General features: G+C 43.9%; 1 protein-coding gene across 1 annotated transcript in view; it reads left to right on the forward strand.

The window, feature by feature from the left end:
- The first annotated feature begins 1,503 nt into the window (after positions 1-1,503).
- Positions 1,504-19,394, forward strand: part of snta1 (syntrophin, alpha 1) — a 34,663-nt gene continuing 16,772 nt past the window's right edge. Inside the window, exons 1-2 of the mRNA XM_084464153.1 lie at positions 1,504-1,812; positions 10,536-10,721. Coding sequence (XP_084320279.1) covers positions 1,530-1,812; positions 10,536-10,721 — 469 coding nt within the window. The 5' untranslated portion in view covers positions 1,504-1,529. The remainder of the gene's footprint in view (positions 1,813-10,535; positions 10,722-19,394) is intronic.

Below are 19,394 nucleotides of genomic sequence, written 5' to 3' on the forward strand. Positions count from 1 at the left end.
GAGCCAGTCACACCTCAGAGAGGAGGCCATGTTAAAATTATGTTTTAAAGTTTCAGATATAGTAATAATGTAAGTGTTGGTTGGAAACCGATTCAAAAGAAAAGAAAAGTTAAGTAAAATATTTGCTGCTACACCAATGGAGGCCTGCTGAACACTCCACTGTTCTGACTGGGTGAACAAACCATGGTGAAATGCTGGGGCAAGACAGCTGAAATGGCAGACTTCTGCTTAAATTAACATCACATGTCCCGTTCCTCTGACACTGTGTGCAGGACCAGATTGCACGTATTATTCCAGCCTTTAACCCTGACATGGAATTGGCCACACAGGCCAGCAGTGGTGGTATATGGCAGTGATTGCTGATCAAGCCATGTGCCATATTAAAGGGGGCCTTTTCCTGCTCAACGTTTCCTAATATAAGGAAGCACTCATCAGTGTGTTGACTCACTCTGCAACAGGAACTTATACAATATATTGTTTGAATCCTCCCAGAAACCAGAGACCAGGCATGGTTTCCAAATACAAGTCCCTACTAGATGCATTCTGGCCCCAATGTATTTTTTCAGTTCCTCCACAGGAGGTCCTTATGGGGTATTGAGCAATATTTGCCAGTATTGATCTAACACTGTCAATGCTACGTGTTTGTTGCTCATTAACTTTACTGGGAATAAATTTACTACACTTTAAGATGCACTGCACAGATATATCGTCTTTTATATGTTGGAAATGAGACTTGTATTTTTGATTTTTAAGGTTTTCGTTTTTGTTAACTTTTTTTACTATTTAATTTACAATTTGACCCTGAGAAGCTCATTTTAGACTTTAAGTCGATAACCCATCTGACAAAACATCAGAGCAGATAGTGATTCTCAGTGGATGTAATACAAATATAACACATCCACTATATGTCAGCAGCCATTATTAGTATACAAAATAGTTCAAAATAGTTTTCTTCAATTAGTTTATTTGAAGAAAAAAAGAGGATTCAAAATGCGCAAAATAGGCAAAAATGGAAATAGCAATTATTTAGCATTCGAAGCTAATATACAATTATTGATTTTTATGTCTGCATATCAATGCACGGATATGCACTGTTAATAAGCACATTGCAAAGTACTTCATAGATATCTGCGTTCAATCTCATTATTTTGGATATACCCATCGCTACACCAACCGCAAAAGCTCATTAATTATACACTCAACATGTCTCTGTGAACCTTGAGTGTATGTCAACACCGTTACTAATCGTATCCTCCTCAATTAACTGTAGCCTAGCCTACTTATTGAAGCCTACTGTGTAAACCTCTGGAGGGGGATTTAGAGAGAGAAAATAGAGCGAGAAAGCGAGAGAGAGAGCGAGAGAGCGAGCGAGCGAGCGAGAGAGAGAGAGAGAGAGAGAGAGAGAGAGAGAGAGAGAGAGAGAGAGAAGGTGGGGTGTATGCACCCACCCCCTCCCTACCATCTCCCCCACCCCTATCTCTTTACAGGACTGCCAACCCGTCTAGAGTTATTCCAGGAATGCGTTGAACATGGCTGCCGCGATGAAAGCACAGAAAACGGGACTGTTGGAACTTAGAGTTACCGTGGACCGCTGGATCCGGGTGTTGGCCACGCTGAGCGACGATACTTTGACCATAAGCCCGGGGGAGGTGAACGAAGACTCGGTGAAACCCAACCAGACTCCCGTCGGTGCCGTGAACGGTGACCCCCCGAACCTCAGCTTGTCCCCAGTACCAGATACAATCACTAACGTGAAGCGCACCGTGCGGGTCACCAAACAAGATGTTGGAGGACTTGGGATCAGTATCAAAGGTAAGCAACCCAAAAAAAAAAACGAGCGAACTGAAAACACCCTTGTTAAATCAAGTTCGACGGCGTTTGCCGAGTTTGAATGAAGTTTGAGTTATCCGACGACGGCGAGACGGCGGCTCGGAGAGCAGTCAACTTTAAATAGTTGCTCACCAAAGTGCGACATAGCGCGCTCGTCTGCCTAATTTCCTGCAGTCAAAGCTGTTATTTGCGACCATATGCGGTAGCGTTGTTTATACTGGCACAAAAGATTTGACAGCTGAGATTCTTTCTCAGTTATCTCACCGTGGAGCATTTTCACTGCCCAACAGTCCCAGGAAATGGCTGTAGGCTAAATCCCCTTCTGCCATTATAAACGACCAACTAACCTCCAGATATCCCAACGCCATGCTTCTTTATATTCTGTTGATTTATATTCTGATCGTCCAACTATTATATATAGCAATTGTTTATATATGTAGGCTATATATGAATATATTGGAATTTTATAAACATATTGGTCCCTAAATATATTTTTGTTGTTTGTGTTCACACTTCCATTTGCATGCTGTCACAAAAATGTATATGCTTTAAAGTAACGTTAGATATAGCGCAAATACAGCTTCAGCATAAAAAAAATATGTTTAGAAAGTAGGCTACATATTTCTATTGTAGGCTAATATGTGAGAAACCCCTCCACCGGTCCTGCTATTGTTTAGGAAGCCACTCAGGGGAGCAGGGCAGGATATGTGGAGTGGCCTATCGTCCATACCTGTGCGCTCTGCAGTGTAGTGGGTTTAGGGGTTGATGAAAGGGCTTTCTTTCACCTGTAACAACAGGTAGCTATCTCAGAGATGATCTCACACGGAAGCCTGCAAGGGAAGAATAACAAACTCCTTCACACATGTCGTGCACAAAGCAGGCCGCCTGCCCCCCAGCTATGTGTAAAAGGCATTAAATATGCGTGTGTTTTTCTTTGCCCTTCGGTTATAATTTTCTGAATTAATTATTTGAGGCAAGCTGGAGATGTGTATTCTCTAAATCTGTCTGAACACATATGACACAAGTCTAAAACGGTTTCTTGAAATTGTTTTATATTGCATATGGGTGTAACGTTACTGTGTAATAACATGGTAAAAATCATAGGCCTATAGTTTATATACTTCCTGTTTGTTGTTGTTGTGATGGATATAATCAACACAGAGGACGGCTATTGGGTTGAGCATACCCATAAGGATGTGTGTGATTAACAAGCATCTTTCCAGCTGCTTGTGTGTGTGTGTGTGTGTGTGTGTGTGTGTGTGTGTGTGTGTGTGTGTGTGTGTGTGTGTGTGTGTGTGTGTGTGTGTGTGTGTGTGTGTGTGGTGCATTGTTTGTGTGCCATGTGAGACACCTCACATTCAGTCATCCGTTAGTGTCTGTCTAAAAAGCTTCCCCACCCTGAAGGGTCTGTACTCTATCTGTGTATTGACTAGTTGTCACCTCTTCCTTGGCCCACTGCCATGGAAAGGCGGCCGGGTTGACAGGCAACTCTGGCCTCGTGCCGCAGCAATGATGCAAAGTTGCCTCATTGTGGTGATGGTTGGCGGCGGACATGCTAATTTTAGCCGCCATACCTCCTGAACAACACAGGAATACGCTGAATGACACAATCGCGCCGTCCAGCTCTGCAAATTAGGGGCTTTTGAAAAAAAGAGAATATATACGATCATTGTTTCTTTGAAGTGAAAGCGTCACCACCGCTGGTCGTTCAAAAGGCACAGAGCAAAAGCCGGAGTGGGAGCAACAGGAGGGATTGAAGGAGGGAGGCAGACACACAGAGGCAGAAGCACATTCATACAAAGGGACTGGAATTGCAAGCCAGAAAGTTGAAAATCAAGAAAGAAAGGAAGGGAAGAAGGAATGGAGGAAGGACGGAAAGAAAGAAACAAAGAGAGAAAGGGAAAGAAAGAAAGAAAGAAAGGGGGAAGGAGTGAGTAAGTGAGGGAACATCACCCAGAGTGTGAAGCGGTGTGTGGCGGGGGGGGGGGGGGGGGGAGAGCCCTTGGTGGGCTAGCTGACCCACCACAATGTGAACAGCTGAGAGTAGCAGTCCACAGCAGGCAGTTGTCATTGGCCAAGGATGAAAGCTATGTGGCTGCCAGTCCTGCTCTCCACTGGGTTTAATTTTAGGGAGCCCACCCCTGCTTGTGAAAACACATGCACGCCACACACACGCACACACACACACACACACAGACACAGACACACACACACACACACACACACACACACACACACACACACACACACACACACACACACACACACACACTTGAACAAACACTCACACACTGGAACAAACACACACACACACACACAGACTGGAACACACACTGGAACACAGACACAGTTACACACATTGGAACACACACAGACTGTTGCACACACACACACACACACACACACACACACACACACACACACACACACACACACACAGGGACACACACACTGTAACCCACAGACGCACACGCACACTCACATAAGACATGGAGGCAGCTGACCTTCACTCTAGTGTCTAAATTTAAGGAGTAGACTTGGAAGCTGGGTGTGAAGGCTCCTGTAGACATGTCATGCTTGACCTGGGAGCACATTTCACACTGTCTTTCATTTCATTATCTAACTATTATACAGGTGTCCATTAGAAATGAACATTCTCTGTGCACATTGATGTCTGCGAAGTTGACTGAAGTTTGCTAGCATGCACTTGTTACATATTATTTATTCTCAATAGAGTATGATTGGAGGTCACCGATGGCGACCATGGCAACCTTATTTGCAGCTGTCAGTTGATGCACTTAAAAGTGATTGAACTGATTGATACAGTGTGGTATATGTAAGGGATAATGTATAGATTGCTGGTCATTATCGGGAAAATAAGCCCAAACAGGGCAAACCGGATACCGGCACGAAGCTGAGTCTTTTTATCATTTATTTGTTACCAGCATTCGTAGTGTTGATCAACAGAGAAATAGTCCGCCAAAGACGTTGACGTCGCTAGGCAATCGAGTACGCTGGACTACTTGCAGAGTGATACGAAAGATGTGAAAAAATCCACTTTCCTTGACAGCGCTCATTATATGCTTAGCAACGGTCATTATTGAAAAATAAGCCGGAAGTCGGGAAGGCCCATGCAAGTGAACGGAGCATTCCACAGCATTGAGAAGAGCTGTGTAATAAGTTCAGTTATTACAAGGCTCTTCTCAATGCTGTGGAAAGCTCTGTTCACTTGCATGGGCCTTCCCGACTTCCGGTGGTGAATTATTTTTCATCACTTTCACACTACGCTTCGATTTCACCCAAGACTGAATTTAAAGTACATGTTTTTCTAAATGTTTCTCATCAACAAGGTTGTAAAATGACTACGATCTTTATTCATTCATTGTGCCGCGGCCGAACTGACGGGGGTATTCTCTGATATTATGAATCTTACAGACTGTGTCGGGTTCTCCGAATCTCTGGTACTTCCACAACAAGTAAAGACTCCTAGTCGGGTTTATCTCGCCCATGGGGAAAAAGGAATTGGGGGAAATTAACTTTGGCTTTGACTCTCTGAAGTCCAGATTGAAACGAACATGGAGGAGAAAGCAATGTTTCAGCAGACAGCTGTCAGTTCACTTCGGGTCCATATCATTTCTCCGACGCTCCATTGTTCCGACCCCTCGGTCGTATGCGGACTCCTCCGGCTGCTCTGCCGGCAGAGGAGTCCACATACGACGGAGACGAAATGATATGGACCCGAAGTGAACTGACAGCTGTCTACTGAAAACATCTTTCTCGAATGCTGCCTGAATTTGTTGTAGCTGGTGATGTAAAGAGCTCAACCGGTGGCTCTATTACCACTAGTTGAAATGGGCACAGCGCCACCTATCGTACCAGGGCATGACACGCTTCGGCCAATGAATCGATTTACTCACCGCCATGTACATGTGCATGATGTAAACGTACTGACTGTAGCGTCCTTCAGAGTGAAGGCTAGGCTAGAGACGGTAGCTTGGTTCGCCGGCAATTTAGCCTACTATCGGGCAGTTCACTCACCTTGTGCCGATTGCTTTTGTTTCTTTCTCAATTGCCTTGCTCCCTCCCGGAAAAACAACATTTCCACCCTCTCCATCAATCAACATATTTTTAGGCTTCAGTGAACTATGCTATTGCTTTTATAAATAAATAAACAAGTTAAAGTTAGACGCGGCGTGATATGGAACTTTGCAAACTGATTGGACGTCATGGCAGTTATGTATACGCTCATTATACAACAGTTAGGAAGATCGCTTGATTTAAGCCACCCCTTTTATAATAACATATATATATATATATATATATATATATATATATATATATATATATATGTCCAGCCAGCCACATCTACATGGACATGGATAAGGTCTTATTGTAATACTTCTGATATTTCTGAGTACTCTGTCAAAGTATTCCTTAGCCACCAGCATCCGGGCTCTCCGGCTAGTGCAAGTTGCTGAGCAGATTCCTCCACATAAAGCCGTGTCACAACAAACACTCAACTTTTGCACGTAATTGCCTAATTAATTGCATCACACACCAAGTGCAGCCATCACTCACCCTTCACCCCCCCCCCACCCCCAAACACTCTAGCTACCTCTGAGTGGCATGCTGCCAGCCCTACTGTACAGATCTCTGTTGGACATCTAAAGTTGGCGGGAGGGCGGCAGTCAGGGATTGAAGGAGGCAGGACGGGGGGTGGAAGGAAGAGAGGAAGGAAGGTTGGAGGGATGTGGGAGCAGAGCGGAGATCTGGAAGAGTTTACAGGGATGGCTGGAGCGAGGGAGAGAGAGAGAGAGAGTTGGATAGAAGTGGGTAACAATGCACACAGATTTCAGGGGCTGTTACAAATGCATACATTGTTCTTGATTTTATTTTCCTACTTAAGGAGGGAACCTTAAACTTTCAGGGGAGAAATGGGTTGAAAAAAGGTTCTTGTGTTCTTGTAAGTGCACTCAGGTCTATTAACGATCAGTTAATGACCTGTCACAATGAACACGGAAATAGCCTCAAACATCCTTAAAGCAAAAGCACCATTGTCCTATTCAATTCAATTGCATTGCGGATTAAAATTACTGGTAAAACGTACCGCCATCCCTTTCCTGTTTAAGCGCCGTTGTCTCATACTGACACCTGTGTCAGGCCTGCCTCAATTTGTCCCCACCATTAGCCAGGGTGTTTTTTGTTTCCAACGTATACAGGCATCATTCACTTTAAAATAGCTCCTTCGTAGGCCTATAGGACGTGGTCACTTTTCCGTTAAAAGGGAAAACTTTAGTAGAAGTCGTTAAGAAAACAGGAGACTTTCACCTGTCAGTATTCTCCCTCTTTCACTCTGTATTTCAGTGTTATATTGTTAATCCTAAGTGGCCATTTAGCAAGGTATTTAAGTGCCATGGTTGAAATCCCAAAGAGCTACTGTGAGTATAGCACTACAATATTGTACTGTCAAGCAGTGTACGTAGCTTTTAGAAACTATCAGTGTATCATTACAGTAGTGTCCTTATCCGTGTGCCACTTGAATAGGACAATATGTTACTATAAATTGAATCCATTTAATAACAGAATTACTATTTAATTAATTAAAATAAAATAAACAAATCAACAGGTATTAGAGAGCAGAATTAAAATAGTAAAATGCCTTCAGACTCAGGCTGTGAAATTATGTTTGTATAGCCTATGTTTGTTAAGCATTGCTCAAGTCTTATATTACTAATGATTCCAGTGTTCTTTAAAGAAGCACATAAAAGAGCTTCCTACACATTAAAGAGCCTCTTACTCATAAAGAACGCAGTGCTCCGTGGCTCGTCTGTCGTAGGACCCGGCCGACCAGACGCCATGCCTAGCGATTGACAACGAGTTGCACCGCCTTGCTCCCCTAGTTGCTGTTTATGGGAGTTTGCAACGTTGTTGATGGAAGTGCTTAAAACCAGGAACCTGTCTGTATGGTCTGTCAAGTTTCAGTTAAGGTCGATTGTCTAATCACATTGCTGAACACTCGCCACACTCACACATATATATATATATATATAACCCTAACCCATTTCCTTAATTTCCCAAATAAAGATAGCAGTATTGGAGGTTGGAGTTTGTCGATACTACAGTCTTTAATAATTAAGCCAGAGGCCTGATTAATACCCCCCCCCCCCCCCGTTAGGAGCTGATTGCGATTCTCGACCACTCCCGGCTCATTTATGAACAACCTTTTCCCAGATCCCTATGGGGAATCCATCTGACCGGTCAATCAAGCGTGCGTGATATGCACCACTGCAGAGAAACCTCAAAACCCGGTTCCTCTCTTTTCTGCTCTCTCTCTTTATAACTCTCGAATCGTACCGTCAGCAGCTTTTAAGGCAGGTCCTCTATCTGGATGGATATGTGGAGGAGGGGTGTCATATTTTTATAGGACCAATATTTCACAGGGAAATCGTCCGTTGGGAAATCCACCCATCCACATCTATGCCTCTTGTAACTGTAACTTTAACAGCAAAAAGCATACCGTCGTCAGTATAGTGTAGTGCACTTTTAATCTAATTTATACATTTATTGAGTTATAAATGTATTCTACTGGGTGACACCTTCTTGTTTACCTCATTCTCATTCCTCGTTCTTTTTGTTTTCATTCTTCATGTGGGAAAAGAGCAAATATTCGGTCTGAAATGAATGAGAACGTTCTATATTCTCTGATGGATGAAGTGCTGAATCCTGTTTGTCCTAAGAGTGAAATGGCTTGCATGTACATTTCCTTTTAGTTTTTCTTTGTCAAATATCAAACTCTGAATTCTGTACCGTTACCCAAACACACACACAAGCACATACACAAGCACACACACACAAACACACACACACACACACACACACACACACACCCACACACACACACACACACATTTTTGCAACACTGCAGTTAGTAATATAACTGTTGTATGAAGTATGATGACATGGAGCTCTGCTTCACTAAGAGGACCTTACAGACTAGAGGAGGACCCAATATGGCTCTGGGCCTCATAGATCAAGTCAGCAGCAAGGATGTTACCAAACACACTTATCCGTGTGGTCAGTTTCCATGATGCATTGCTTCCCTTACCCTGACATTAACTTCACCAAACCCTTTAGCTAAACTTACCCTTATACCTAGCTTTATACCCATAAAGGTCACTTTTTCAAACTGTAAACTCTGCATCCTTAATCTAATAGTGTATATATAATATAATAGTTATTCCAAATGCGTCAAGGGAAATGACCAGCAGAAATGTTCTCATACGTGTCCCATCACAAGCAGTGGGAGCCACCTTTGACTCCATGCGCACTTAACTTGATGGGGGCTAGATGATTAAAATGCAGTAGAAATTGTATTTCAGTCCAAGATTGTCATTTTTTAACCTTTTATTTCGCCCTGGTCTCTAAAGGAGAATACATGAATTAAAGCAAAAAGGAATAAAAGAAGAGGTGGCAACCTCTGGAAAATGTATTCAAAATGAATGTGAGAAACCCCTTTTGGACGATTCCTTGGTGGCCTGAGGGCAGAGTCCAACTGGCAGTAGACATTATTGACAATATATATCTGCTGAAGAGTGGTGGAAGCCCACAGCAATACATATCCATCAGCATGCTATCTGACCTTCATTAGACTGCAGAAGAGGGAGAGGGAGGTAGAGAAACAGGGAGAGGGAGGTATAGAAGAGAGAAGAAACAGCGAGACTAAGGAGATATCAAAAAGTTGGAAGAAGAAACTGAAATCCCTGTGAGGGTAGGACAAGAGCAGCAGTCTGCCTTTGTCCTAATATGCACTTAAATCAAGTTAGACATGATACTGGTAGATCTAACAAATGCTGAGGTTTACGTTCAATTACTCAAATTATTACTTAAGTCCACTTCTCCAGTACTACTTCAAATGACACAGTTCCTCATAATGGCCAAATGGTGAGAAACAGATCAGTTAACTTAAATGTAAACTTCAACATGAGCCTAAACAAAATGTTACAGCAAATGTTCTTTCATAGGTATTGAGAAGAAGGCGGTTGTAAAACCATCCATATTAAATTCAGCATCTGAGTGTGACGATACAACACCTTCCAGCATGTCAATTAATTGAGGTTATTAGTCGGATGGCCCATTTCAATTGTCCTCTGTCCATTAACTACCATCCCAGCAACTCATCAATGTCTTTTCACCTCTACTGAGTCCCACTGACCCGCCCGGCCAACAGTAGAAGGCTGTGCTTCAACACAAAGAGTCCCTAGTGTGGATCTGCATTGTTGGTAGAAATACAAAACTTTGGTTACTGGCCATACTGTTTGGGGGTGATTGGTGTTGGTGGTTTTCTTGCTTAGTCTTCACTGAAATATTTAAAGGAGTTGTGATTTTGTTACAATCAGTGGATATTTATTTGATATGCTTACATCTTCAATTTCACATGAATCCAAGCTTTGGAGGGGTCTGATTAAGAAAACGGAGACAACATTACAAACAAATGTCTGATTATGTCACAAATAGGATTACCCATATTTCAAATACGATTTTTGTTTCAGGACATCATTTGAGTGTTCCATTTTAAGGATAATATACCAATCTTATCCTTAAAATACATTCGTTTACTCACTATATTTGCTTGGAAATGTGCTTGAAGACCAACCAACCAACGCTCCCCTCTTATTCACCATCAAATACATGTGGTCACCTCGCAGGGGGCAAAGAGAACAAGATGCCCATCCTCATCTCCAAGATCTTCAAGGGTCTGGCGGCCGACCAGACGGAAGCCCTGTACGTCGGCGATGCCATCCTGTCCGTCAACGGCTACGACCTGAGGGAGGCCACGCACGACGAGGCCGTGCAGGCCCTGAAGAAGACCGGCAAGGAGGTCATCCTCGAAGGTAAGGCTCCCCTTATGGTCGCGAGTGGTACGGCACAGTGATGTATTCTTTTCTTCAAACTGTGGACCCACTGAATCCCCCCTGGGCCACGAGTGGTACTGTGGTACAGTGATGGGATTTGTTCTGTAAACTGACTAACAGGATACGAGGGCGAATAACTAATTGTCAGAGATGTCCTTTACACGTTTATATTTATACAAACCTAATTGTAGAGTTATTATTGACTTCTACGTCGTACCGTGACTCGGGTTTGCATTGTTGTGCTGGCGTACCGTTGGCAGAAGGACCCAGGATGATATTCACACTTGAAGTGATAATTAAGCACTTGTAAGCACTTGGGAAATGTAAAATGCAAAGTGGGACGAATAAACCCGTCTCGACCAACAAGGAACACACAGCTCCAGAGCTACATGCATAGAGGTGAGAAACAGAGTGACAGACAGACACACAGGCAGACAGACAGACAGACAGACAGACAGACAGACAGACAGACAGACTTTATACTGCCGTGTACTGCTAAATTCACTCGGAAAAAGGAAGCACGTATTAAGACCTTAGAGTCTCTTCCTTATCCTTAAGGGTCCAATATGATGAGCTGGAGAGCTTTGGTCAGATCTTTGATCTCAAAACTACCTTGAATCATGCAAATAATTAGTTAATTTCAAACAGCAAGCAAAAACCTTACTTTTTTTCACAGTGATAAAAAATATAAAATATTGTTCTGGTACACACACACATGCACGCATGCACACACACACACACACACACACACACACACACACATAGACCTTTGAGCATGCTAATGATTCCTTTCCGGGCATCCAACACATCTGACATGAATACCTCTCTCCGTTTTGTGTCGGAACAGAGAGGCGTGGGAGAGAGACCTCACCGAGAGGGAGGTCTGATCACTGTCTCACACCCCACCATCCCTCTCAAATGGTTACAGTCACCCACTGCGATAGCCAGTCTATCTAATATCTCACCCTTCAGATCTCACCTATTCACCGCCCTTTTCTCGTTCTCTTTTCTCCTCCCTGGTATTAGCTTTAGAGTAATGTATCATTTATAAGTGTGTCTTGGTGTGTGTGTGTGTGTGTGTGTGTGCATGTGTGTGTGTGTGTGTGTGTGAATGATAAGTCAGGTGTGTGGCTTTTAGTAAATCTAACTTGGCAACCAACACAGATTTCAAATGAAGATTGCTTGCCAACAGATTGCATCATAGCCATTTGTACAACTTCACAAAGAATGGAAGATTACTTCGTCTTTTTGTGGGAATTATTTTAGTAGGCAGTACAAAAGCACCAAGTTTCCACTCTTACACAATTCACTCGATCTTTCTATTTGTACTGTTCTGTGTGTTGAGACTAACGAACAGACCAAAGTTCCGTCTTATGTTCACACACACACACACACACACCCACACACACATGCAAACATACATGCACTCAAACACACAATCACATAGACACACACACACACACACACACACACACACACACACAAACACAAACACACACAGACAAACACACACACAATGTGCGTCTGGGGGACGTCTATCTAAGTTCACTGCAACCCGATGGGACCCTTTGGTCTGCTTGGTCTCTGAATTTTCTCAGGGGAAATCACTGCACTATCCCCACTGTCCGACACACCATGTTTGATATCAAGACAGCTCAACAGGCGGTGTGCAGTGATCCACCGTCTCTGAAACCGTTTCACGGCTCCACTCTCGCACCCTCCAAAACTCCCACCTCAACCCGCTCCCTCCACCATGACCTCAGGGAAGCTAGTGAAGAGGAGTTCAAAAAGGAGTGCCATCTTCCTTAAGAGACGTGCATGCGCGTGCACACACACACCCATGCGTGCGTGCGTGGGTGTTTGTGCTCTTGTTTTGATTGAGTCAGTCAGGGTGAGGCGCCACGGAGTTACATAGTCTTTGTACTTTTTTCATCATTAAGGATTGCCAACTCATACAACATAGGCTGCAAGTACCGGCACGTGTAGCTTTGAGTGCTGAGGATTATCCTTCCATGTAAATATGCACAAATTAATGATCTCGTAGCAGTTTACTGACATGCGGTCAGATCGGTGTGATTTCCCCCTGGGGATCAATAAAGTATTAATCGATCTATCTCGATCCGGAATACACACATGGATTAACATGGAGTCCTTCTGTGTATGGTTTTTAATGATATTTTGACCAATTCAATTCTGAAAAAAAATTGTCATCTCTCCATGCAGTATTTTCAGATGTCCACGTGTGAAGAATGAAGACGTCAAGATGCAATGATCAACCAAACACCGACAGCGGGCTGACACAAGATACGCGGTCGAAACAGGAGTTGTCAGAAACGGAACAACCATGTTGTCTCACACAGAGCTCAGCAAAGTCAAAATAATGATCCAAGGCGCCTGATTAAACCTACTGTTCACATCAAACATCATAGAGAGAAACCCAAAAACCAGTGTATATGCACAACATCCTTCCCAAGCATGCCCTGGACTTGATCTTGGAACGGATTTGAACAATCAGCAGTGAGTGTTGGTGGTCACGTGACATGGCTGTGACCTCAGGTGACTACGTCTCACAGCTCCCTCTGCATTTCCCCTCCATTGGCGGGTCGGGGTGGGGGGGGGGGGGGGCGCACTATGAATACACCTCGTCCTCGTCCCGTCTGTATTCCTCTGCACACCCTACTCTATCAACATGGAGATGGAATAATCAATATGTGCGAGATGAAGAGACACTGTAAAAACCTGATGGGGTCAGATAAATATAACAGGGAAGATGAAACCATAAAGCCACAGCCACCCTCATTTCCTGCTACTGACATTTACAATGTGTTCGTCTGTGTGTGTGTGTGTCTGTGTGTGTGCTTGTGCTTTTGAAAAAATGTGTGCTCATGCCCAAGTGCATACTTGTCTCTCTCTCTCTCTCTCTCTCTCTCTCTCTCTCTCTCTCTCTCTCTCTCTCTCTCTCGCTCTCTCTACATAAGTTTGTATTTATTTGTGTGTGTGTTTGTAAATGTAACTATGTACTCAAGTCCCTGCTCATGTGTGCACATGAGTGTGTCTATGTTTGTTTGTATCAGGGTTTGTGTGTGTGGATGAGTCAACCTGTGTTTGTGTGCACGTGAGGTGGGTGTGCACGTGAGGTGGGTGTGCATGTGAGGTGGGAGTGCACGCAAGAGAACGACAGTGGGGACTTCTTGTTTATCATTTTCCAAAGAAATGCCACACCTAGTGAGGTCATGAGAGAGTTGTAATTGTGATATACAGTGTGTCTCGGTCTGTGCACAGTAACCAATACCTTCAGAGACTGTAAGTACTATTATTTGGATACCACCATAGAAGTGATGCAAGGTTAAGGTATTTTCTCACCCTAATCCGCAGTCCGAGAAGAAAAATTTATGAAAATTACACCGGTATTTGCTTCCACACCCACTATTATAAAATGGTGTCTCCCATTCGCCTGCTGGCCAATCGCATACATGCTGAAAATGAATGCAGCTTATTATATGTAAATGCTTTCCGATTAATAAACCAAAAATTCAAAGTATGGTGATCTACCATTTGCTCAACTACATAACACTCATACATAACATCTTTCTCATCTCTCTCTCTCTCTTTCTCTTGCTCTCTCTCGCTCACTCTCTCTCTCTCACACACACACACACACACACATAAATGTCTCCAGGGACGCGAACATGTCTTGTGTGACCTTTCTTGGGTCCCATTTGGAATTCTACCCCGGAGTGAAACACCATTCATCACTGCCATCAGTTAGCCAGCCAGTCAAGCAGACCGGACCCGTTCCATTACTGCAGAGGGTAACACTGCAACCAGGGGACCAGTTGGCTGGCTGAATGGTTGAACCGTTCCCTGGGCAACCACCAGTCTGATGGTCATGCATACACACACAGACACACACACACACACATACACACACATGCATGCATGCACACGCACACACACAGACACCGACACGCTCACACACACACACACACACACACACACAGGGATACACACACACACACACACACACACACACACTCACGAGCATAAATATTCATCACACACACAAAAAACATCTTGCACAGCAGGCCTGCACAAACACACACATCCCTGTATGCTCATGGGATGTAAGCATACAGGGATGACATTAGAAAGACTTGTGACATGTGCACGTGATTGGTCATAAGTGCATACATGGGTGCATGTGTCAGTAGCTGGATGAATTGTACTTTTCAAAATGCTAGTCAATTCAATAATGCTGCCATGGGTGTACTCAGGCTGTTAAGGGAAGAGAGTGTGTGAGAGAGAAAACCTGCCTGTCTTCCTTTGTGATTGAGTGCATGTGTCTGTTCCTTTCACTGTTGGATTAATAATGCTGGTACACTGTGCTGTTTGTCATGGAGGCCAAAGAAGGAAGGGGTTTCTGGGCCTCTGTGATGGACGTTAAACAGACCTTCTCCACCCTTGAAATATGGTGTTATTATACATGATCCCATCTCCTTGACTTCTCTTCAGATTCCACAGAACAGAAAACCTAAGACAAACTCTCTTGTTATTTAGCGTTTTAGTCTCATCATCTGTGTTATGTGATGACTAGCTCTCATCCTATTGTGTTAGCTAAAACGTAAGCTTCCAAAGCATTCAGTTGGTGTCAGTGTGTATGAAACCAAGCAGCCAGAGCCCTATAAGGGCATGTACATTGTATATGTTCATTGGATTAGGAGGGCAGGAGACCCACGGTGGCTGGGTCAGTTTCTGTATAACAAGGCTTATTAACTGAATGTCAGCCTGAATCCAATGATAATTTCACTACTTTATGTAGGGGTCATGATAGGAATATGTACGTATACGTTTGTGTGTGTGTGTGTGTGTGTGTGTGTGTATGTGTGTGTGTGTGTGTGTGTGTGTGTGTGTGTGTGTGTGTGTGTGTGCACTTGCATCATTGTGTGACTGAAAGAGATACACTATTAAAGTGTTCCAGTGTCCTTAGCCAAGAACCCAAAGCATCTAATGAGCCAGGCTATCACTATTCTCCTTCTCTCTCTCTCTCTCTCTCTCTCTCTCTCTCTCTCTCTCTCTCTCTCTCTCTCTCTCTCTCTCTCTCTCTCTGTGTGTCTCTCTTTCCGTCTCTCGCTCTCTCTGTGCCCTGGCTCTGTCCTTTTCATTAGGGTCGCTTTGGCCCCTGCCCCATGAACAGACACATGAGATTAGGCAGGGCTTAACCGCGGGAGCCGTGTGGGCCGTAGACATTCCCTTGTCTAGAAATAAAGGGTTCTTTGAGCGAGGGGTGATTGTACATTGTGTGCTTTGCGTTGCGACACTATGCCGTGCTAGCCAGAGTTTTTCCGTTACCAATAATTGGACTGTTGTGCAACGAGCCAACAGGGGATTTATTGACGTGCGCAAAGTCTAAAAGTGTGTGCAAGACCACCAAAAGAACAAAATAATACTTTTATACTTATTCTCATACGTATTATATATCTACTTACATACTAGATAACTCCTAGAACTTCCTTTGAGTCGAATGAGAGCAACATGCCCAGTAGCTTGCACTCCCATAACTCTTTTCAAGTACCAGCAGCATTGCGTGTGTCGGGAGTGTTCAAGGTGATATGAGGTTTGATCTGCGCTAAGTCTGAGCAGTGAAATGATTCGTCAGCAGTCAGCACCCCAAATGAGGCAACCCCCACAGCTAACATCAACTCTCCTACTCTCTCTTTGCATCCCTCCTGCTCTCTCTCTCTCTTTTAATTTTTTTTCTGGGTCAGATAGATCTGGGTATCCGCCATAGGGTATTAGCCCGATGCAGTCTTAGGGCTCTCAAGTTGCTTGTGATTGAATACACTTTAAGATACAAATGCAGCAAGACTACCCTGTTAAACATCCAAGACATCCAATGCCTTCACACCTGTTTGAAAACATTCTAGGGTTTGAATCGATGGCATAATGGAGACGTAAACGTCTTACTCCATTTAAAAGTATTGATCACTGTCAATGAGTGGACGAGGGACTCAAATTGCTGCTTTTATTCAGGACTATTCATTAAAGTCATCCAAGTCATGGAACCAGTAATTCAATACCCTTCTTGATGGTAGCTCAGGAAGTTGTGGTGAAGTTCAACAATGTCGGCAAGACAGTGAACTGCTCGTCATGCTGATAACCATCAAAAAGTGAGGTTCTCTTTGCCGGAGGCGGGCAATATTCAAACGATCAGCCAATCGGAGGGCTGCCTCGTGATTCACGCCATGCTATGCATCTACTAATTATAAATACAACATTTCACCACATTTCACATTCTGATGTCATCGAGGCTACAGCTAAACAGATGGCGGTCAGACTTGTCCTTGAGATTTTATGTTTGACTTGTGCTTTGTATAAAGAAAAAACGTCATAGTTTAAAAGTTTTCTGTTGAAGCCATTTAATATTGTCATCGCTTTTGTTTTATTAATGATCTGTATCTGCACACGCAACATGCGCACATGCGTGCGCACACAATCACACACACACACACACACACACACACACACACACACACACACACACACACACACACACACACACTTGATTACTACATAAGTTATCAAGTCCCTGCCCATCTTGGAGCCCCCTTATTTTCTGGCTCCGACTCGCTCATCCTCCCCTCCCCCACTTAGGGCCTGCAGCTATATGGCCCAGCGACTATGTAGCCCAGCGGCTGCAGTGAGGGGGTGATTAACAGCCCAGCAGAGTGCCAGCCGGCTTGTTTTTTTCTCCCGGCACCATCGCCGCGCATCTTCTCAGCGCCATGAAGAGCGCGTTGCTGCTGTGTAACGCCGGGCTCAAGAGGTTTCCCTAATCTATCTGCTCGTCTGCCAGCCCGGCTCGCTGGCATCCTCCAAAACCGCTCTCTGAATGGAATGCGCTCATTGCGTGCGTGTGTGTGTGCGTGTGTGTGTGTGTGTGTGTGTGCGTGTGCGTGTGCATGTGTGTTTGTGTGCGCTTGTGTCTCCCGTCACCCCCCCTCCGTCGACCCCATGGTGAGAGTGGTTACATATGTATTAATATTGCACTGGGGAAGTGGGTCTGATATGTCAGGCTTATTCTACTACTCTCAGCTGCCGTCTTTCATCGCTAATGCATATATATTTATATATATATATAACTTTTTTTTTCCCACACTGACTGTATTTTATTTAATTGCTGGCTAATTAAAACACATTGTTCTGTGGGAAATCGTCCTGCTGTGATTCTGACAAAACCACAGTGAACATAACACGGGCACAGGAGTTGAAAGGCAAACAGTAGGAGTATGGGTCTCTTTAGCATTCCTCTTCTTCAATTGTTCTGGATATGACTTGCCTGTCACATTTAATTGCCTGTGTGTGTGTGTGTGTGTGTGTGTGAGAGGTTGACTGTGTTAATGTTTGTGTGTGTGTGTGTGTGTGTGTGTGTGGGGGGGGTGTTTGTTTCTGTGTGTGTGTGTGTGTGTGCATTCAAGTGTGCGCGCGTGTGTGTGTGTGTGTGTGTGCGTGTCTTTAGTCTGGCATGGTCTGCGAAACACAGAGTCACCGGCTTTGCAGCAGCGATGACAGCAACTATGCGGGACAGAAGTATTAAATGAACAAACCCTGCCTTCACCTTAAGTCAACTGTTTAGTCTCAGTGTATTCATGTTGGAATGTGTCATACTCACACATACATAATTCACAGCAATATAATGGGTTGTATTGCAGTAGTAGGCTGTGCTAAGTTTTGGGTGGAGAAGTGAAATGAGTCACATCATGATAACTTTGTCGGCCTCAGTGCTTTACCCCACCGCCCGCTTTATTAAAACTCCTCCAACCCCATTGTCATGGCAGCATAATCACCACTGAGAAATTAAATCTTCTCACCTCCTGGATCACCTCCGTAGCCCCGCCCACCCCAAAAGCCCCCCTCCCCCCAACCCACCAAGTTCAAGTCACCCCCAGACATCTCCTTCGTTTCAGATTCTCATTAGTTTCAGAGGCTCCTCTTTTATATTTCGGTCTGAAGTGGAGTATAGTTGGATGGGGGTTGAGGAGGTGAGGGAAGGGTTGCAGGATGGAAATCAGTTTGTCAGAAGCAGATAAAGCGAGCGTGAGGGTGATCTCGCCCGGGTCAGTTTGGAACAAATTGAAAAATCCTCCGACCTCTGGATACCAGATAAGCGCCATTACTGTTCTGGCTTATTGTAATGAAACGGTGCCTGCACTGGTCAGGCTCCATTATCGATACAACATGGTCCCTTATTGTAGCCAACAGTACCTGCAACCATCCACGTGTGCATCCTTTACCTTAACACAAATGCATTCATATACAATTATGTTATCAATGGTGTGCTTTACTGTCATTTGTTTTGACCATATATGGAGACTTCCATAGTGTTTTGGAAACACAATATTATGACTTATGAGTCCTGTAAGTCTAGCCTATATGGAGTGAGGTGGACAGAAGTGGCAAAAATAGTAAAATACCCTCACTGATTTATCACCAACACCACATATAATCGCTGAGTTTATACCATAACCCTAGAATACTCATCTTTTTAACTTTCCAATGATTTCTCTCTCATCGGTTTTAGAGGCATATCATTGGGGGTGCATTTCATAAGCGAATAGAGCCTGCTGTATATAAAACCTAAGTATAAATAATAAT

Source organism: Micromesistius poutassou (genome assembly GCF_964030765.1).
Source record: "Micromesistius poutassou genome assembly, chromosome: 2".
Lineage (NCBI taxonomy): Eukaryota > Metazoa > Chordata > Actinopteri > Gadiformes > Gadidae > Micromesistius > Micromesistius poutassou.